Source organism: Chionomys nivalis, chromosome 10 (assembly GCF_950005125.1).
Source record: "Chionomys nivalis chromosome 10, mChiNiv1.1, whole genome shotgun sequence".
Lineage (NCBI taxonomy): Eukaryota > Metazoa > Chordata > Mammalia > Rodentia > Cricetidae > Chionomys > Chionomys nivalis.
In genome coordinates this window covers 45,588,396-45,610,101 of record NC_080095.1, presented here as the reverse complement: position 1 = coordinate 45,610,101, position 21,706 = coordinate 45,588,396, and the positions used below count along the sequence as shown (strand labels likewise).

The 21,706-nt window shown below is 44.5% G+C and overlaps 1 protein-coding gene across 1 annotated transcript; it reads right to left on the bottom strand.

Moving 5' to 3' along the window:
- Positions 1 to 2,707: 2,707 nt before the first annotated feature.
- Positions 2,708 to 16,898, bottom strand: Rdh11 (retinol dehydrogenase 11). Its single transcript, XM_057782640.1, has 7 exons — positions 16,766 to 16,898; positions 13,736 to 13,854; positions 13,220 to 13,375; positions 10,927 to 11,031; positions 9,766 to 9,975; positions 8,021 to 8,210; positions 2,708 to 3,799 (listed from the first exon to the last, which is right to left on the bottom strand). Exons 1-7 carry the CDS (start codon positions 16,828 to 16,830, stop codon positions 3,694 to 3,696), a joined length of 951 nt encoding a protein of 316 aa, XP_057638623.1. The 5' UTR covers positions 16,831 to 16,898; the 3' UTR covers positions 2,708 to 3,693.
- Positions 16,899 to 21,706: the final 4,808 nt, after the last annotated feature.

Below are 21,706 nucleotides of genomic sequence, written 5' to 3'. Positions count from 1 at the left end.
GGAGGGAACGTCTCCCGGTTACTCCAGGGGCGCGGCGCCGCGGCGGGGACGAGCAGCTTTCTCCGACGTGGAGACAGCCAGCTGGGCTGGGAAGGTTCCAGGCGAAGGGCCCGAGGAAACCCGCGGGACGGGCGCCTCGGCCGCCTCATCCGGGCCCACCGGCCCTGTAGTGCATGCTGGGGGTTGTAGTTGAGTGAGGTTGCACTGTGCAGGGGCGTGGGAGGCCAGCCCTGTTGCGCAGTGACTGGAAAGCACTGGAACCTCTACATCATCCTTGTTGTCACCGCAGTTCGTTCTGCCACTACTTCTGCTAAATGTTCATTCTTAGCCCTAGATAGATAGGTGAGCAGAGTCCTGCCTGCCCTCGAATGGAAAAACACTATTATTGGGGAGATTAAGTGGACAGGGTCACGTGCTTTCAGAAGCGGAAACTAGGCTGTGTGATTCCAAAACACACTCACAGCTTCTAGGGGCTGAGCCAGTCTAAGTTCATTAGGCTGTCCTGGGTTCTCACAGCAGGTTAAGCATAGATAAAGTGTGCAAAGATCAAGTCATATATTGAAAAAAATAGATTTTTATCTCTGTCCTTGGGTAATTTATGATCTGGTGTGGAAGACAGACCCGTGTAGCCGTGTCTTATCTGCCGTTAAGTGAAATATATCAACAATCATGAAGTCCTTCCCGGCCTTCCATGGGTATTTGTTTCTATGTATGCTGCTGACGTGGTTTGCACAAAGAGCCTGCTCTCAAAAGTTTGCGTGAGAGTTCAGTATTTATACATGGATTATATATATATATATATATGGGCTGCGGGTGTAACCGGGGAGTACAACACTTCTCTAGCATAAGCAAAGCCCTACATTCCATTTTCCAAGGTGTGTAGGGGAGCGGGTAATGTTTGGGTTATTTTTATATTTGAGGCCGTGGGTTTTGCTTGCTTGGATTCATTGATCATTGAATTTAATAAAATGTAATATGTGTTGTGCAGAGATGACAAAGGCTGAGGTTGTTAGTGGTGGTGCAAAGTTTTTTTTGTTTTTTTTTTTGGTTTTTCGAGACAGGGTTTCTCTGTAGCTTTGGTGCCTGTCCTGGAACTAGCTCTTGTAGACCAGGCTGGCCTCGAACTCACAGAGATCCGCCTGCCTCTGCCTCCCGAGTGCTGGGAGGTGCAAAGTTTTGATAGGCCAAAAGTAGTGTTACACACTTTTAATCCCAGCACTCGGGAGGCAGAGGCAGGTGGATCACTGAGTTCAAGTACAGCCTGGTCTACAGAGCCAGTTCTAGGACAGCCAGGACTACCCAAAGAAAATAAAATTATAAAATTAAAACATGTGTGAGTGTAAGTGTACTGCCTGTGGAGGCCAGAGGAGGGGGTTGGATCCCCTGGAGCTGGAGTTACAGGTGGTTGGGAGCTGCCGGTCTTGCATGTAAGAGTCATGTGATCCTAACAGCTGTACCATCTCTTCAGCCCCAAGTCTTCTATTTCTCCATCATAGAAACAAAGAGAATCTGCTATGACCAAGAGCTGTGGAAACAGTGACCTTTGGAAGGTGGCATAATAGGTAAGTAGGAAATAGACGGTTTGATGATCACAACCCAAACGAATGGCACGTGACTTGCTGTTGTGCTGCAATGACTCTGGGACACGTGATCCTTTAGGGCGGGAATAGCTGCATAACTACAATAAGTGTTTTCTTTAGATTACAATTAAACTTTTGTTTTATTCTTACAGTTATTATCTAGAACTAAAAACATAATTTAAAAGAACCTTTATTTTCATTGACAGTAGAATATAAATTAAGTAAAATATTAATTCAGTTATTCACTGTATTATCAAAAGTTTTCCAATTTCCCCATAAACTCATTTTTAAGTATATATTTTAATGGTCAGAACAAGCCCACCAGAATTCTTAATTTACAAATATTAGACATTAAAGATTGTGGTCTTTCACACAAGATGACTTATGTGTAGGCACCTGTGTGTGCATCTGTCTGTGTACCACATTTGCCCAGTGCCCATGGAGGTAGATGAGGGTGTTGGATCCTCTAGAACTGAGGTTCTAGATGGTTATGAGCTTCCATTTAGGTCCTCTGGAACAGCAGCCAGTGCTAAGCCATCCTGTCTCCCCACCCCCAATTGACATCTTAATATTGTTAAGCTAATGTAAGAGAAAGATTATAAAATAAACTGTAATCAGCCGGGCGGTGGTGACGCACGCCTTTAATCCCAGCACTCGGGAGGCAGAGGCAGGCGGATCTCTGTGAGTTCGAGACCAGCCTGGTCTACAAGAGCTAGTTCCAGGACAGGCTCCAAAAACCACAGAGAAACTCTGTCTCGAAAAACAAAAAAACAAAACAAACAACAACAAAAGAATAAACTATAATTACCAGTGTCAGACCTTAGAATAAATTTTCTAAATAAAGACATGTTAATTTTTCACTTTTGTGCTTTGGACTTTTTCTACACACACACAGTATTCAAAAGTGTAGCTTTCTATAGGTATCTATTGTTATTTTTCAGTTGTGGTTTAGATTTTTTTTTTCATTTTTTTTCTTCTTTTGTTCTGAGATAGGGTTTCTCCGTATAACAGCCCTAGCTGTCCTGGAACAAGCTCTATAGACCAGGCTGTCTTCGAACTCACAGAGATCCGCCTGCCTCTGCCTCCCAAGTGCTAGGATTAAAGGCGTGCGTCACCACCGCTCGGCTCAGGATTCTCTTTTTCTAACACTGTTCCCTGCTGCACATGTGCTTCTCCATGACTGATTGACTGATTACTTCATGCACAGCGGCTCCTTCTCTTTGCAGCCGTACTCATTAATAGCAAAGACTCCACCTGGGTTTGCTCCACTCTGGTAATTGTCTAAACTATACTGATTTAGGAGTTTTCCTTTGAAGCTGCCGTGAATTGTGTGGAAATACTCTCAACTTCATGAACACACAAGAAGATGCACAAGGATCAACAGTGACGAGGAAAAGGTCTTTCCTTTTCTCATTGCCTAAGAGAAACAACGGCACAAAACAGAGGTCTCCATGGGTCTGGGGGTCAGTAGCTGAAGCCAGCTTCTCATAAGGCTTCGTGACCTCCTTACTGGGCTGAGAAACAGTAGGAAATGACACTTTAGCTTTATTTTTATTTCTGCCCATCAAATCCACAAACTTCTTAGAGAAGAAAGCTCGTCTGTGGTCCGGACATGGGAAAGTATTTCATGAGCAAATGTTCAGACTGCCAGATTGACTAAAGACGTTCCTCTAAGTATCCCATCATTGGGGCCACAATGGCCTGCTGTTGGGCCAGGTCACCGGACTCCTGGGGTTCAGCTGAGGTTGCAGTGAAGCTCTTCAAGGAGAGGTTGGTTGCGAGTAGCTACATCTAATCTGCACTGCCATGCACCATCCTTCTAGGGCTTCCATTCTCCGAAGAATAGGTTTCCAAAGGAAAACAGGAACTGCGTAGGTCATATAAGGGTCCTCTATCTCCGTCTGTGAAACCACTAGAAATGTTGGCAGGAGCAGGATCAAAGTAGTCCATTCAAACTCAAGATATTTAGAGCAACCTGGCAGTGTACTGAGATTTAACTGGATGGATGCCAAGCAGGCAAGACTCAAAGTTCTGTTCTTTGCGCTCAAGCTTTTGGTCACTTTGAAGTACAATCATCATCTCTTCCAACCTTCTTTTGAGTCCAAACAACCACTTACCAGTCCATAGGGAGGCCCAGCAGGTCACAGCTGACATCCCACAGCCGCCTGGCTATTGTCTCATTACGAGCTTGGCCAGAGACCCATGCCAACTGGCAATCACTGGAAAGGAAACAGATTTGAACAGAAGGTTAAGAATGGAATTTGTGCTGGTTGATGGTGGCACATGTCTTTATTCCCAGCACTCAGGAGGCAACTATTTTATTCCTTTTAAATTCTCTGCATCTAGCACATTTTGTGTGTGCATATATGTGTATACATCACTCATGTGCATGTATGTACATGTCATGTGTGTGCTCATGTATATGGAAGGCAGAGGTTGACGTCCATTATCTTCCTCAATTACCCTCTACTATTTTTAGGACAGGGTCTCTCACTGAACTAAAGGTCATCAGTTCAGCTAGACTGGCTGCCAGCAAGCCTCACAGATCTTCCCGTCTCTGCCTCCCAGTGCTGAGATTACAGGTGTGTACCACTGCACTTGACTTTGCTGTGGGTGCTGGTGAATGAACACAGGCCCACATATGAGATGTGCTAGTTACATGAGAATCATTTTATCCAATGATCCTGCAAGAAATGCTGGTGGGAGCATGAGCAAAATAATTCTGGGCAAACCCAAAGTGTTTACCAACTGAGCAACTGCCCTGTCCCCTCTAGTACATCCTTTTGCTGGGATCCTCCTTGTCCTTTGTCCTCCATGGCAATGGTTCTCATCAGGGGTGATATCCCTCCCAAGGAAACTTGGTCATGTCTGACTACAGTTGTTGTTGTCACATGGATGGGGATCTACCAGCATCTAGTAGGGGAAGGCGGGCTGCCAAAGGTCTTACTGTGCACAGGACAGCCTCCTACAAGAAAGGACAGTGTTGTGGCTCAGAAACTCTGCTTTAGATTTAAACTTTGCTTGCAGTTAGAAAGGACCCCTCTGAGGACAGCTGACCTCCTCCTCATGACACCAACTCTGTCCTCGTCCGTACAGGAGGCTCAAAGCCTTACCCACCCAGCAAGACTTCCTCCCCAGCATAGGTATAGAACAGAAGTTCTTTCAACTTGCGAGGCTGGCCACAGGTAATGAGGCATTTGTGTTGTTCTGCGGGACCTGGTAACACTCTCTGAACTGGGCATCTATTTGAACTCTTGCTCCCTTTGGTCAGCCATTTGGTCACAGCCAGGAGAAAAGTACCTAACATGGGCCTTTATATTGTATCACATTACAAAATTATCTTGGCTGGGTGGTGGTGGCACACACCTTTAATCCCACCACTTGGGGGGCAGAGGCAGGTAGGTATCTGTGAGTTCAAAGCCAGCCTGGTCTACAAGAGCTAGTTCCAGGATAGGCTCCAGAGCTACAGAGAAACCCCGTCTCAAAAAACAAAAACACCCTAATACAACCAAAAAATTAACTTGAATGGATCTTAACCCTCAGTGTAATACTAAAGGTATAAAATGGTTGGAAGAAAATCCAGTCCATTAGTATGTCCTTGGGATCTCATTAAGGCAATGGATCTTGGATACGACACCAAAAGTCCAACTGACCAAGAAAAATGATGAATTGAACTTAATCAAAATTAAAATTAAACACTTAGATTAGGGAGGTAGCTCAGTGATTGGAGCTCTCGGCTTAATCCCAGCAAAACACACACATACACATGTGCACACTTAAGTTAAATGTATTTGAGCTTCAAAATACCATTAAAAAAGGTGAAATGATAATTCACAGAATATGAAAATATATTTGCAAATCATATATGTGATAAAGGACTTGTATCTGGATTATAAAGAACATCAAACAATAAAAAAAAATCCTAAGGTAGACGAGTTGGAAAGACAATTCTCTGACAAGGATGCACAAATGACCAGAGCACACAAAAATGCTCAATAACAGTAGCAGGGAACCGAAGGACAGGCTTCTATTTCATATGCACCGGGATACCGGGATGGCTAAGACTCAGAAGTGAGACAAGTGTTGTCCATGACTGTGGGGAAAACAGAACCATCATACACTGCCAGTGGGAATGCAAAATGCTACAGCTACTTTGGAGAGGCCTGGAGTTCCTCTGCAGTTAAACACAAAGTTGCCCCATGGCTCAGAAATTCCACTACAAACCATAAGGAATGTCCATATGAAAATTTCTACATGGGTCAGATATGGTGGTGTATGTCTTTAATCCAAGTATTCAGGAGGCAGAAGCAGGAGGATCATAAGTTCAAGGCCCACCTTGGGTTACTTAGCAAGTTCAAGGCCAGCCAAAATACAGAGTGAAAACCTGTCTCAAAAACAAACACAAAACCAAAAAAAACAGAGCTGGGACATTGTAGCTCACACCTATAATCCCAGCACTTGTAAAGCTGAGAGAGGGTGACTGCCACAAGTGCCAGCCAGCCCTGTCTCAAAACTAAAATGAAAGCAAGAAAATAATAATACAAATTATATGAATGTTTATAGTATTATTTAAATAGCCAGAAAGCAGAACAGTATATTCATTTTATGCATGGTATATGGTGCTATGTCTATATAATGACATAGTCTTTGTAATTAAAAAGTAGTTAAATAATAACATATGTTTTGGCATGGATGAAACTTGAAAACATTATGGTAAGTGAAAGAAGACACAAAAGATTCTAGTTATACGATTCCATTTATATAGAACATCCAGTACAGGCAAATCCTTAGAGATAGAAAGTAGATTAGTAAAACCAGGCAGAAGGAATAGCCAGTAAAATAGCCAAGTCCTCTATCAGAACAGACTGCTACGCTCATTTCTAGATGCTGATCTGCGTGACCACTGCTAGGTCAATGGAAGAAAAATTAATATCCACAGCATGAGAAAAATTCCTTAAGAGTCAGTCCAATAACCAGATGTGCACACCTGTAATCCAAGCATTTGGGAACCAGAGGCAGGAAGATTAGGAGTTGGAGTTCAGAGCCAGCCTCAGCTATATAGTGAGTTTGAGGCCAGCATGAGCTACAAGAGACCACACCTCTAAACAAACAAATTAAATAAATAAATAAAAGACCAATGATGTATGTCTTTAATCCTAGCACTGTGGGAGGCAAAGGCTCCCACATATGTTATGGTCTACATAACAAGTTTTAGGACAGCAACCCTGTCTTAAAAAATATCATTCTAATGTACAGAGCTATCTAGTGTACAGTGCTTTTATGATTTATATTGTTCTTAAACTTCAGATCTTCATTTCCAACTATCTACTAAAAGTTTCTACTTGTGCAGAATGCAGATATCACATACTAGAAACATAGTCTCAGGTAGAACTGACTATCCCTCCCTCCCTCCCTCCCTCCCTCCCTCCCTCCCTCCCTCCCTCCCTCCCTCCCTCCCTCCCTTCCTTGGCAATAGCAAGCTCACCCTCCTAACCAACTTGTCCTCTTTGGTGGTACATGCTTGTAATCCCAGGGCTGGGGGATTGAGACAGGTGTGTCCCTGGGTTTCACTGGCCAGTTAGTCTACCTTGGCATGTCTCAAGCTAAAGAGAAATCTTGTAGTTCTGTATCCCCTTCAAAAGGTGGATGGCGCCAGAAGTTGTTCTCTTGTTTCTACGTGTACAGACACACATGCACCATCACAAACACTAACATGTATACAACACACTCAAAAAGCAATAACAGGGCAGGGAATATAGCAATGATAGAGCACTTGCCTTAACATTGCAAGAGGCTCTGGGTTCCATCCCCAATACTGAGAAAATAATAAAACAAAGTAGAAGGGAATCTATTGATACTATTTCAGTCTTGAAGATAATAGAGAACTACAGATTAAAAACAAAACAGAAGTTGAGGTAAAAAGGGAATAAAACAGGATTGATGAGAGAGAGAGAGAGAGAGAGAGAGAGAGAGAACAGAAACAGAGAGAAAACATAAGTATTACTATAAAAGATGATATAAAAATAAGATCAAACCTAGCAGGTACTACAAAATTGTGGATATGTCAATTCTCCTATTAAAAGAAAACTCTTAGCCTCAAAGGGCAAAAGCTATTTTAAGAAATGTACTTAAATTTTAAAAAATTTATTATTATTTTTATTTTATATGTATGAGTGTTTATCTGCCTGTATGTCTGTGCACCATGTCCATGCCTAGTACCCCTGGTGGCCAGAAGAGGGTGTCAGATTCTCTGGAACTAGAGTTATGGACAGTTGGGTGCTGAGAACAGAACCTAGGTCCTCTGGATTTGCAGCCTGTGCTAACACAGCCATGTCTCCAACTCTGGGAAATACACTTTATACAAAAGCATATACTATAGCAGACAAACCCAAGATTTTCCCTTAAGCAATAACAACTCATTTTCAAAGACAGGTACATACCTGAAGTGACTGCCACTTAGGCTCTCAAGACCTTCTGTTAAGGCGCAGTACAGGCTCGTCTGGGCCCCCTGTTGAGGGGTCTTGATGAAAAGGGAGAAAAGCTGCCACATCCATCTCATAAATGACGAGTACCGAACCAATTCAGAATTGACTGTGCCAGGGTGGACAGAATATGTTGATACTCCAGAGCCTGGTGTAAGCAGGTGCCATGCAAAGAAGGAAGATAAGACCTGATTTTACCAACTAGCAAAGAGAGCAAGGCATGCAAAGACTCATATGAGCCCATAGACAAAATCCACACTTCTGGCCACATCACACACACTCGCTCCCTCTGATGACATCACACACGCACTACTCCCTCTGGAGTCATCATACATGCTGCTTCCTCTGGTGACATCACACACACACACACACACTATGACCTCTGGTGACATCATGCACACTACTCCCTTGATTTATGCCTGTTGTACAGATTTAGGAGCCAATTCCAGAGAGGTTTTTCTCTGCTCTAGGACAGCAGAGCCGAGACCCAACATCAAAGCAGCTATTCACACTTGGCCATCCTCATCTCATCCCTCCTCTTGGGCTCCATGACCCCATGCCTCTCCCAGTCTTCTTAAATCTTCAGGTGTTTTGACTTGGTTCTGGGTGTCCTCAATCGTCACTTTCTACCCAAACACCTAACCTCAGAATCCCATGACTCACTAAACCTAAACCCCTCTCTTACAATTTTATGATGCTCGTACCTTTTTTTTTTTTTTTTTTTTTTTTTTTTTTGAGATAGGGTTTATTGTGGAGCTCTGGATATCCTAGAACTCACTCTGTAGACCAGGCTAGCCTCAAACTCAAGAGATTGGCCTGCCTCCTGAGTGATGGGATTTAAAAGGCATGTACCACCATTGCCCGGCTGATGCTCACATTTTAAAAAGAGATTTATTTCTATTTTATTTTGTGTTTATGTATGTCTCTGTGTGTGTATGCCACGTGTGTGGGTATATGAGGAGGTGAGAAGATCCCCTGGAGCTGAAGTTATCGGCAGGGACTGAACTTGGATCCTCTGGAAGAGCAGCAAGTGCTCCTAACTGCTGTATACTCGCATTTATTTAGAAATCTGCACCCAAACTGCTTCTTTGAGTTTGAATGGGGGTAAATTTGTATTCATTGCATATTTTCTCTTTTATTTTTAAAAATTATTTTATTGCTATGAGTGTTTTGCCTGCATGTATGCACGCCACATGTGTGTCTGGTATCCAAGGAGGTCAGAAGAAATTATCAGGTCTCCTGGAACTAGAGTTGTGGATGGTTGAGCCACCATGTGGCTGCTAAGAACTGATCCTGGCTCCTTTACAAGAGCAATAAGGGCTCTGAACTGCTAAGCCATTTCTCCAGTCCCTTGTTTGACCTCTGGCTGTTAGAGATGAGGACTGAATGGATTGTGGCAGCAACCCATGAAGCAGTCCTCACTGTACCTGGGAGGAACTAAATCTTGGAAATCTCAGTAACTTGCTGCAGGTCACAAGTATTAAGCAGTGGGACCAAGTTTTCAGATTCAAAGTCGGAATTTCCTTGTCCCCAGCCAGCCACCCCCGATAGTCAATGTGGGCTGCTTATAAAACCATACCCAGTTAGACTCATGGAAGATGCTCCTGTACAGGTGATGGACCCTGGGAAACCGCTCCCATCCTGTGGCTTTTCACTACTTCCCATTGGCTCCTGCCTCCCAGACTGCTCCCTCCCAGACTCACCTTTCAGCCTCCTGGCCAGTTCCTGAGTGAAGAGAATGTTGGCCAGTTTGCTGTGGCAATATGCTAGACCTGCACTGTAGAACTTCTCGCCCTGCAGGTTATGGAAGTGGATCCTTCCCAGATGATGTGCCAGGGAAGACACATTGACAACCCTTGATGGGGCTGACTCCTTCAGTTTCCCTAGCAGCAAATGAGTCAAGAGGAAGTGACCTGTTGAGAGAAAGCGGGGCTATCAGAGTTGTGCTGAACACAACTTCTCATGTCGGGTAGGAAGCATAGTGGCAAGGAGAGCTCAGCCATGGGAGGTGACCGCATTAGCAGCCGGGACAGGTGACGGCAGTCAGGATCGAGGCCACCACTGCAACTTTTCATCATAAATTAGAGAGCAAGTTCAGAGGGGGTTTAAGAAAACAGAAACAGCCAAAGACACAAGACACCTTTTACAAGGCAGGTCTGTACTAAGGATATGGGTCCTGTTTCATTTCAACAGAGCTGGGCGGGCCACTCTCGGAGAGCAGACAGTGGCACACACTCAGGAGGCTGAGGCAGAAGGATAGTGAGCTGGAGGGTAATCTGGGCTACAAAGCAAGACTTTGTTCCCAAAACAAATGAGCGTGAAGAGCCCATGGCCTCCACCTGATGCTGGCCATAAAGATAAGCAACATGTCCCTCGATCTAATCAAGCTGTTCAAATAACCCCCAACAGAAGCCAAATCTGAATTACAGATTTAAAGAGTAGGGAGAGGACTTGGAGAGATGGCTCAGCGGTTAAGAGCGCTTGCTGCTCTTCTAGAAGACCTGAGTCTGGTTCCCAGCACCAATATATGGAGCCTTACAACCCCCTTAAACCCTAGCTCCAGGGGATCTGATACTTTCTTTCAGCTTCCGCAGACATGTACATACATGTAGCATACACCCCCACAGAAATGCATGTAAGTATGTATATGTATATGTAAGTGTGTATGTGTGTATGTATGTATGTATAGTAGATAGAACTTGAAGCCCTCAGTTTTCAGGCAGTTCTCAACTATTTATTATACATGCATGGCTGATTACAGCGCTGAGCTCCAATGGTTCCAGAGAGAAGGTTTGATCTGACCCCGAATTTTCTGAGAGAGTTTTAGGTTCCCTCTGACTTTGGATCAAGGACAGACTTCTCACCCAAGTGGTTGACTCCGATGTGCATTTCAAAGCCGTCTGCCGTCTTCGAGTAGGGGCACATCATCACCCCTGCATTGTTGATGAGAATGTGGAGGTGCTTTTCCTCTGCAGGAAGAGAAGACAGCCATGGCTTTCACAGCTCAGAAATCATCCTTACAACCCAGCCCTAGGCCTCCAAGGAAGGGGAATGAAAGCAGGGAGGCAAGACCCCACTCTTTGCCCCACAGACCCTCCTATTACTTTGTATTGGTTTTATTGTAAGACTCCTTTTATACTTTGTTATTGTTTGTTGTTGTTTTAAGACTAGGGCTGACCTCACACACTTTTACACGGCCAAATTCTATTTTCCACCGCAGAATAGTATGTCCGGGCTCTCCAAAAGCTCCTTACTCGTTGTCTTGGGGAAATGTTCTGCCCACCAGAAAGACTTCCAAGCTGAACGGAAAGACACAGATGCTCCATAAGCACCCATAGGTCTAGGATTTGGGCCCCCAAAGAAACCTGCCACCTCGCTCTTGTAGTTCATTTCCTTATGTGCATTGTAATTCTTGACTGTAAACGCCTACAGGTGAAAGTTATTTCCCTTAAGAAGTCTAGAGCCGGGGGCTGGAGAGATGGCTCAGTGGTTAAGAGCATTGCCTGCTCTTCCAAAGGTCCTGAGTTCAATTCCCGGCAACCACATGGTGGCTCACAACCATCTGTAATGAGGTCTGGTGCCCTCTTCTGACCTGCAGACATACACACAGACAGAATATTGTATACATAATAAATAAATAAATATTTAAAAAAAAGAAGAAGTCTAGATCCCTGGGTGATGAGGGTCAGGCATACCTGAATAGTACTCTTGGGTATACTTTTGGTGAAATACCACAGCTTTTTTAGAAATAACATTTCTAAAAAAAAGTTATTACATTTATTTTTTTGAGTGAGAGAGAAAGAGAGAGAGAATACATGGCATGGAGTTTATGTGCAGGTCAGACGACAACTTGTGGGAGTTAGTTCTTTCCTTCCGCCACGGGGGTCCTAAGGACTGAACTCTGGTCAGCAGGCTTGGCAACAAGCACCTTTACCTGCTGAGCCATTTTGTTGGCCCCACAGGTTTTTAAGTTAAGATGCTACAGCACTTGGTAGAATGACTTCATGACATCAGCTTGGATTCTAATTTCTTGCACATCCCCACCCTTCCTTCATCTATCCAGATGCTAAGTGTGTGTTTGAATGAGATGTTCCCCATAGATCTCTGACATCTTAATACTCGGTACCTAGCTGGTAGCTTTCTGGAGAGAATTAGGTAGTGTGGCCTTGCTGGAGGAATATGTCACTGGGGACAGGTTTTAGGTTTCAAAACACTTGTGTCATTCCCAGGACACTTTCCAGGTCCTGCTTGTAGTTCAAGACGTGAGCTCAGAGCTGCTCCTGCTGCTATGCCTTTGCTCTCCCATCATGGCCGCTAGTCTTCTGGAACTCTAAACCCAATTAAGTGCTTTCTTTTATAAGTTGACATGGACATGGTGTCTTATCACAGCAAGAGAAAAATATCCAATATACCAAGAAAGGGTATTTTCTTGTGGCCCTGAGGTGGTGGCCAGGGTCTTGTTTTTCTTTTTAGTACTTATACCATAAACAAATAGCTCTCCATGAATTCCAACTTTTTATACAGCTCCAGCTCTCAAAGGCCTGAGGCCTATCCCAGCATGGATGTTTATGACAGACCCTACCAAGCCCAGCCCATACTGAGTCCTGATATTATCGCTACATTTTTGACTTTAGTTCTTGCTCACTGTTATGGGTTTGGAGCTCTGTGGTGGTTTGAAAGAGAACAGTCCCCATAGGCTCATATATTTGAATACTTGATCTCTAAATTGGTGGAATTCTTCGGGAAAGATTAGGAGGTGTGGTCTTGTTGCAGAAGGTGTGTTATTGGGGATTATCGGCTTGGAGATTTCAAAAGTCCATACCATTCTCAATTAGCTATTCATGCTTTGTGGTTACAGTTCAGGCGATAATCTCTCAGCTACTGCTCCAGCACCATGCCTGCCTACCTGTTGCTATGCTCCTCGCTATGATGGTTATAGACTGTAGCCTTCTGGAACTGTAAAACCCAAATTAAACACTTTCTTTTATAAGTTGTCTTGGTCATGGTGTCTCACCATGGCAACAGAAAAGTAACTAAGACAGGTTCTTTCTTTGTTTCTGCATCCTGAAGATGTCCCCTTGATCATAATGTATTGACATAATGACATAAAGAAAATTAGGTGCCAATATTCATAATACAGTCTTTGTCTCCACTTACCAGCTAAGAACTCTTTGGCAAAGGCTCGAATAGACTTGGTATCAGCTAGGTCCAGTTTCCGTACCAAGACCTGATTGTTTCCTGTGGTGGCCTGGATCTCGCTGGCCACCCGTTCCCCCTTTTGCACATCCCGGCAAGCTAAATACACACGGGCTCCTGTCAATCAAATGAAGGGAAAACTGTTGGCTCTATTTTCAAGTGGTTTGAGAGACTGAACACAGATGCTGAATGTTCCTGATATTTTACAGAACAGGAATTTTTATCCCTTACTCCACAACAGTAGTATCTGAAGCAAATGAGCAAAGAAAAAAATAGAGATGGTACTTGTTATTTTTTAAGTTTCTCGTTAAGTGCCCATTATATGTAGAGCATCATACTAGATTCAGACCATCATAGGAAACTAATGAGGTGCTTGGAGTGCCCTTAAATTCAAAATCTGGGGAGAAACAATGAGCATGGTCATCACTGTGAAGGGCAAAACATCGGCATGGGCGAGTTGGGAGCAGGTGCACTTGCCTCTTTGGGCCAGGTCTTTAGCAGTCTCTTTCCCAATGCCTGTGTTAGCGCCAGTGACTATGGCCACCTTCCCGGGAAGCTGGACATTAGATGTACACACTCCACTGGACAGCATTTTCCTAGAAACACAGAAAAAGATATCAGTTCTTCATTATCGTTTCCTGCCGAGCGTTCCTGCAACTCCATCTGCCTGCCAATCCCAAGGCTGAGTTTGCTTTTATTTCTTCAATGTAACTCTTTCATAAGCTTAAGTTGAAAAGTGGCAAGACCAGGCAGACGACTTAGCAGGTCAGCACGCTTGCCTCCAAGCCTGTCGACATCAGTCCAGACTCCAGGACCTACATGATGGAAAGTGAGAATTGACTTTTGAAAGTTGTCCTCTGACTTCCACATGTGCGCCATGGTACACACATGTGCACCCACCCCAACGTACAATGAATATCCATATACACACAATAAATACATGTTAAAAAATGAAAAATAAAGAAGACAGCCATCTACTCATAAGCTAGATGCAATCTTACCATTTAAGAGATGGAAGAATTGAGTTTAAGGCCAGCCTGGGCTACTAAGAAACTGTCTCAAAAAGGGAAACAAACAAAAATTTTATGCACTTGTTTAAGGACAAAAAGTGATAGCATTTTAAAGACAAAAGTTAGATCTGGCTGGGCAAGGAACAGCACACCTTTGATCCCAGCACTTGGGAGACGGGGATCTCTATGAGTTCAAGGCCAGCCTGTTCTACAAAGTGAGTTCCAGGACAGCTAGGGTGATTTAGAGAGATGCTGCCTCTAAAAACTAAAATAAAGTTCTATCTGCTCCCTTAAACACAAGACCTGGGATGGGTGAGTGAGTAGTCAGGCCCCAGACTTCGGTATCAGTTGCCCATCCTGTATTTTTGGCTTAGGAAATCACAAGACTCAACCAAGCAGAAGAAACGCAGTTTTGCATGCCAATCTGTGACAAATGGCATTTTATAATCTTGAGAATGGCTAATCCAATTCAAAGAGTAGAAATCATAAGCTTATGAATCTAGGTCAGCAATAAGAAAAAGATAACACATTCACACATTTAAGAATGGGAGAGGGGCTGGAGAGATGGCTTAGTGTTTAAGAGCTCTGACTGCCCTTCCAGAGGACCGGGTTCAATTCCCAGCACAGACATGGTGGCTCACAGTTGTAGCTTACGGTCATCTGGAACTCCAGTTCCAGAGGACCTGAAACCCTCATTCAGGCATACATGCAGGCAAAACACCAATGCACATAAAATAAAAATAAATTAATTATACTTAAAAAGGCCCAGGTATGGTGGTGCATGCCTTTTAAAGAATGGGACAAGGGTTCGGGTTTAGCTTGGGGTAAAAGTGTGTACTAAGCATGTGCAAAGCTTCATGTTTGATTACTAAGGTCCCACATTAATAACAGAATGACAACAGAACGGAGTGATGCAGACAAGAGCGAGGGTCTGTAGCTTGTTTGTCTAATCGGAGTTCTTGGTCCTATGCTGTATGCTCTGCAGCCTTTCCAACTGGATGAAGCACAAACACAACCTCGGGTTTTTCTTTTCTCTACAATCTTGGGACTAAAGGCATCTGTTAACTTAAGAGGTGTGTTTTGAAAGAGCATCTCGACCTTTTCCATTGAACGTGTTTCTATTGAATTGCAAGCAGTTCAATTCCATCTAACTGAAGCTATTGCTTAAGGCAAACTAACTTGTGGTGCCAGCTCAGGGATCAAGGCTCTGTCTTTCACAACCCTTCAAATTGAGCTTCAACACTGACAAGTCCTGGGGACCTGTATTGCTTCTTTCTCCGTTATCAGCAAAAACAAAAGAGACAGTCAACTATGAAAGCCCAGCTCTGGCCCCACTCCCACAAGCTCTAGCAGGGATAATAAAGTCCTTAGAGTGGACTGTTCTGAAAAACATCTCGCTGGACGGAGTTCTGGCTCAAGATTCTCTGTGGATATGAAGATCTGGTGGTAGAAAGAAATCCATGATTTCATCAGAGTCCAAGGCCCACGTGTGCCTACTACATGTGGGAGCAGGGAGTATTAGAAAGAAGGAAAACTACAAATGAAAGAAGACCATCAGGGGGAGAAAGAGACGTAGAAACAGAGGGAAGCCGGTCCTAAGAAATCATTTACTATGGTAAGAAATAACAGGAGGATCGGGCACAGCCTCAGGTCCAATAGGAACTACAGCCAAGTTGCCAGAAAGAAGAGGGCGTTTATTACTGGTCTACCGTCACTCCTGGTGACTTACTCAGAACCAATCAGTTGTCTGTCCCTAGTGTAGCCGGCCGCTCATTTCTCTGGCGGTATGTGGCCAGTTTTGAGCTGATCTGACACCTGGCCAAGAGACCGACCGTGTTGCCTTCTTTCATTCCGTCCTTCCTCTCCCGGTCCTTAGGAGTCTAATTCAGGCAAACACACACACACCTCTGCTCCGACAGCAAAAGAAAGCAATCTCCCCCTTTCAATTCCCTCCTTTAACACCATCACGGAGGAGGAAATAACAGCAAAGAGAGCATGCAGTGGGGCTACGGATAAAACTCCCAGCGGGTTCAGAGAGCAAAAAGTGCAAGCGCTCTGTGCTACCTCAAGGACTGAAAGCAAGGAGATAGACAAAGGCTGGTTCTAAGCGGAGGAAACAGCGTTGAGGGCTGTACCCCACGTTAGGGTCTGAAGCCCGCCATGCTCTCGGGCTTCCCCCAGCCAGAAGCAGGTGGTGCTAAAAGAAAGGTAGGCCAGAAGGAGCAAAGCAGGATGCTGAGGGGACTGGGAGCCCTCTCACGACCACCTGGAGTCTGGCGTCTCGCCATACCCACACCAGGACACCAGGATCTCGCCTGCAGTCCACTGAACTCCAGATCTCGGCTAGTGAAAGGACTCCTTGGGGAGTTTTCCTAGTCTTTTTGGGGGGTGGGGTGGGGGGCTGGGGTCGGGAGGGAGGGAGGGAGGATAAGTTTCAGTGGGGATTCTTGTCCTCTCAAAAAGACCTGGCAAGAAAAAGCAATACATTCGCACAGACCTGATTTTTGGCGTGGCCAGGTAGAGGATGAAGGGAAGACAGAGGAGCAGCAGGAAGACAACCATCTCAGCAGCGCCGTAGCACAGTGGAGGTTGATGCTCCTAAGCGGCTGGCCAACTATGGCTTCTCTTTCCTAGACACACCCCGATTCAATAGCAACCGACTGAGAGCAAAGCTCCCTGGGAAATGTAGTCCAGGATTTGGTGGCCGCCTGGCGGTTTACTTTCAGGAAGATGCTTCCTAGCTCTGTGAGAAGATGAATAACACAATACAGGAGAGGCAGTATCCAATGGCCTAGACCCTGTAGGATCATTGAACCAGCCCTTCTGCCGCCCTCTGGCCACTAAGGATTCTTTAGACATCTTCCCAGTTTGCTTTCTCTTGGAGCCCAAGTCGAGTGCTTTGTTCAATTTTCCCCAGTCATGATTAGGAAATTACCACATTTTGTCTGCGAGATAGCATCTGGTAAGTATTCTGAGGCCGACTTACACCGGAGAGGAGCCGTTATCTGACAGTTGGTGAGGTGGAAGGCATCCTTTCTCAGAGACTGTGTCCTATGGGGGCAATGCAAGTAAGACATTCCCCTAGAGAATAACATTTCTCTGGGAACAGGCAGCTCCCTAGTCAAGCTTTCTTTCATCTGAGGTTTATTCCGTGGGGATGAACATGGATTAATTTTTTAAAATTACTTAAAAAAAAAATACCAATCCAAATTCCCTCTCCCTCCCCTCCTCCTAGTCCCCTCCCACTGCCTTCACACTCCCTCCCACCCCACCCCCTCCAATCCTCAAAGAGGGCCATGCACCCCGCCCTGTGGAAAGTCCAAGACCATCCCTACTACAACTAGGTTGGGCAAGGTGTACGTCCAAAGAGAACAGGATCTCAAGAAGTCAGTACATGCAGTAGAGACAAATTCCAGTGTCAATCGAGATAGAGGAAGGACAGATATGACAGCATGGGTTAAGTTTTAACAAATCATCATCTATCTGTGATTTCCCATCTACACTAATAGTTTCTGGTTCTTTGGCTTAATAACTTTCCATTTGATAGGAAGACACCTGTTCCATGACCAACTTGAAGCAATACGTTGTGCAGTAACGCAATGCGGATTCTTAGAGACTTAGCATTAGATTGTCTAGTAACCATCTGCTTTTGTCACTTTCTTCTCATTGTGTTGTTTGGTGTTTGGACAGCAGCTCACTGGTCAACACAAAGCCTGTTATGTGTTTTCTGTTTCTTACTCATTTTACAAATGTTTCAGGTATTCCTCCTGGGAACTGGACTGTTCTTAGGCCCAGAGGGATCCAGACATAACTTATGCCCTCTCAAGCTTAAAGGGTGCCAGGGAAAGCCTTGGAGAGGGATTACTATAAACAGATCATGGGAAAGCTGTGGAAGAATAGAGAGAGCTTTGGCAGTTGAAAAAAGTCAGGGCTCTCCTGCTCTAGAGAAAATGATCTTTGAGCTGAGGCCTCATGGGAGGTCAAGATCAATGCACCTCAACACAGAGGAACTCACTGAGGAAAGACTCCACCACTACCTCAACACACAGGAGCACACAGAGGAAAGACCCCATCACCCCCACAGGGCTCAGAGCTGGGGAAAAGCAGGGTAGAGTTCAGAGGACTTGGGGGCAAGGAGGAGAGCCAGAAATGTCACTAGCCAGTGTTTATATAGGATTTATGTGCCAGATCATGGCCAAGTACTTATAGTCCCCACAACCCCATTGCTAAATTCCCTCAGCTAACCTCAAATTTATTAGCTTTTTCAGTCCTTATTTTGTTTTGTTTTGGTTTGGTTTTGGTTTTTCGGGACAGGGTTTTTTTTTGTGTGTGTAATAGCCCTAGATGTCTTGGAACTAGCTCTTGTAGACCAGGCTAGCTTTGAATTCACAAAGATCCACCTGCCTCTGCCTCCCAAGTGCTGGAATTAACCATGTGACCCACTACACATGGCTAACTCTTTTCATTCTTACAAGTGTGAAGCAGATACTATAATTTTTCCATTTTACCAACTAGGAAACTAAAGTTCAGCTAAAGCATTAAGTTAGTTTAGTCAGAATATGGGTACCAGAGCTGGAGGCCAGACTTTAGCAGGCGATGCCCTGGGCTTCTGTTCTTAACATTAAACCATACTGCCAACGATGAATCTGGAAATCTTCTCCCTAGACATATACAGCTTTCATATCCATATAATATTAGCATACAGTTTTAGGTGACTTGATACATCGTCCTTATTCATGAGACCTAAAAATTGTTGGTTAAGGTGCTGGAGAAGGTGTCCAACAGTTAAAAACACTTGCCGCTCTTCCAGAAGACCTGGGTTCAGTTCCTAGCAACCACATGGTAGCTAACAGCAGTCTGTGACTCCAGGTCCGGGGGATCCAGTGACCTCTTCTGGCCTCCTCAAGTATCAGGCACACACATGATGCACAGACATGCAAGAAGACAAAACACCCACATGCACAAAATAAGAATTAAAAAAACAAAACATTGGTTAAGCTGAATATGGTGGCACACACTTTTAATCCCAGCACTCAGGAGGCTGAGGCAGGTGGATATCTTATGAGTTCCAGGCCAGCCTGATCTAAATGAGTTCTAAGACAACCAGAGCTACACAGAGAGAACTTATCTCAAACTCCCCATAGCAGTAACAACAACAACAACAACAATAATAAGGTGGGTGAACTTTTTCGAGATGCTGCTTCAGAGGAGAACCTGGAGGATCACTAAAGGAAGAAAATAGTAGTGGTGAGTGGGGCTGGAAAAGGTCAGAGAGAGTGGAGATATATCAGGTTTAATCTGGGGGGGGGGAGAGATGCTTTTCAATTTTTATTTAATTAAAATGTTAAAAAAATGTGTATGGATGTTTTGCCTGCATGAATGTCTGTGTACCATAGGCATTCCTGGTGCCCATGGAGGCCAGAAGAGGCCAGCAGGTCTCCTAGAACTGGAGTTCCAGATAGTTGTGAGCTATTGTGTGGGTGTTGGAAAACAAAGTCATCTCTCCAGGCTCCAAAGACAAATCTTTTAAGTGGCCAAGTGATTTGAACAAACGTAACCAAAAACAGAGAGGACAGTTAGAAACACTAAGGGAAATTTAATTAAAACCACATAAAATACCACTACCCTCCTACAGGAATAGCCAAAGCGCAAAGGCTGCCCACACCAGTACTGATAAGAACGTAGAACAACTGAAATGGTTGCTGCCGGAGGGGGTCATGTAACACCTCAGTGGTGTAGCCACTGACACGTTTTTGTTGTTCAAGTAAATAATCCCCCACCTATGCTCATGGCCTTAACCTTAATGCAGTAACCCCCCCCCCACCACCAAAGGCATTAAAAATAAGGAAGATGAACGGGTTCAGTGGAAGGGGGAAGGCAATATGAGAGACTAATGTGGGCCGGAAGATGATCAAACTGTGTATGTGCATGTAGGAAATCATGAAAAAATTAATACGTTTTTAAAAAGAGAAAGGTTAAATTAAAAAAAACTGTAGCATGTGAATTTAGAAGAAAAACAAATAAAGAAAACCCAGTGAAATAAGTTTACAAATGTCTGCCGAAAGCAAATTTATCAACTGCATTTGGACATTCTGTTTTGTTTTTGTCTGTGTTTTTTTTTTTTTGTTTTTGGTTTTTTTGTTTTTTTTGTTTTTGTTTTTGTTTTGAGGCAGGGGCTCACCATAAAGTCCTCAGCTGGCCTAGAACTAACAGAAATCTGCCTGCCTCTGCCTCTGCCTCGGCCTCCTGAGTGTTGGCGCTGAAGGTGTGTACCACCACACCCAGTTCCATTTGGTTCTTTTTAGGTGTTGGGTTTGTTTGTTTGTGTGTTTTTGAGACAGAATCTTACTAAAGTAGCCTACTTTGGCCTTGAACTCACTAGGTAACCCAGGGTGTCCCTGAATTCACAGTCCTTCTGCCTCAAAATCCTGAGCACTGAGATTATAAGCATTACACACAGAGAAACCCTGTCTCGAAAAACAAACAAACAAACAAAAACAAACAAAAACAAAAAAAGGAAGCAAGAGGGGGCTACAACGAAGTTCCCCGGGCCGGGCCGTGGCAGAGCTGGTACAAGAAGACCAAGAAGCAGGCCTCAGAGCCCTGGGGGAAACCGGTGTGAGAGGGACACACCAACAGGACAGGGACCAGGAGTGCGGCCCCATCACCTGAGTCAAGTTGGGATCAGCATAGTGGGGCATTGCTGTGACAGACCTGACCATGGTGTTGTGGGGAGGGGGGCTGTGGAAAGACTTTGGGACTTTGGGCTAGAAAAGCTATTGATTTGAGAGCTCAGTGTGATGTTCTGTAGGAGCATCCTATAGAGGTTCTGTTCTGAGGTGAAATCTTCTGGGAAGTATTTCCCGAGAGTCAGCACACAGAAGCTGTGTTTCGGGGTGTGGCCAAGGTTGTACCTCGCGCTGGAAGTCACACTTGGTAGTATGAGAGGCACCTGGGTAGTACTTATCTTGAAGGCATGAAGAGGTCAGGGAGAACAGCTAAGGTTCGGAACTCTGAAAGTCCAGGAGAAGCCACCGATGAGTTGCAGCTTTGGTAGCCATTGAAGGACCAGGATTGAAGGGGTCATGCAGAGAAGTTGAGGCTTGGCACCATGAAGTGAGCCTAGGAGAGGCTACTGGTGAAAGTGCAGCCCAGTTGCCTCAGCATTTTGGAGACGCCAGTACCTTGGGTTGATCAAGAACAGCAACAGTGGTGGAACCAGCTGGAGCCTAGAAGACAAGCTCTGTGTGCTGCAGAGGATGGAGCAGAAGGGATCTAAGGCCCTTGAAGAAGCCCAGAAGATCATAAGTGGATCTTAGACATTGGGCATTGAGTTATTTGCATGGTTGGAGCTTGGTTTTTACTTTGTTCAGATTGTAACTGTGCTCTGGTTCTTCCTTCGTGAAGTAAAGAAATGTTTAATTTATTTTTTTAATTT

What these genes read in the sequence shown, in the direction of transcription:
- Rdh11 (XM_057782640.1), bottom strand. Translation starts at nt 16,830, where the DNA reads ATGGTTGTCTTCCTGCTGCTCCTCTGTCTTCCCTTCATCCTCTACCTG. An exon ending in TAAAGACCTGGCCCAAAGAG is followed by an intron (nt 13,376 to 13,735) that starts GCAAGTGCACCT and finishes TTTGATTGACAG; the next exon opens with GAGCCCGTGTGTATTTAGCT. An exon ending in ACTGGCCAGGAGGCTGAAAG is followed by an intron (nt 8,211 to 9,765) that starts GTGAGTCTGGGA and finishes TGCTTACACCAG; the next exon opens with GCTCTGGAGTATCAACATAT.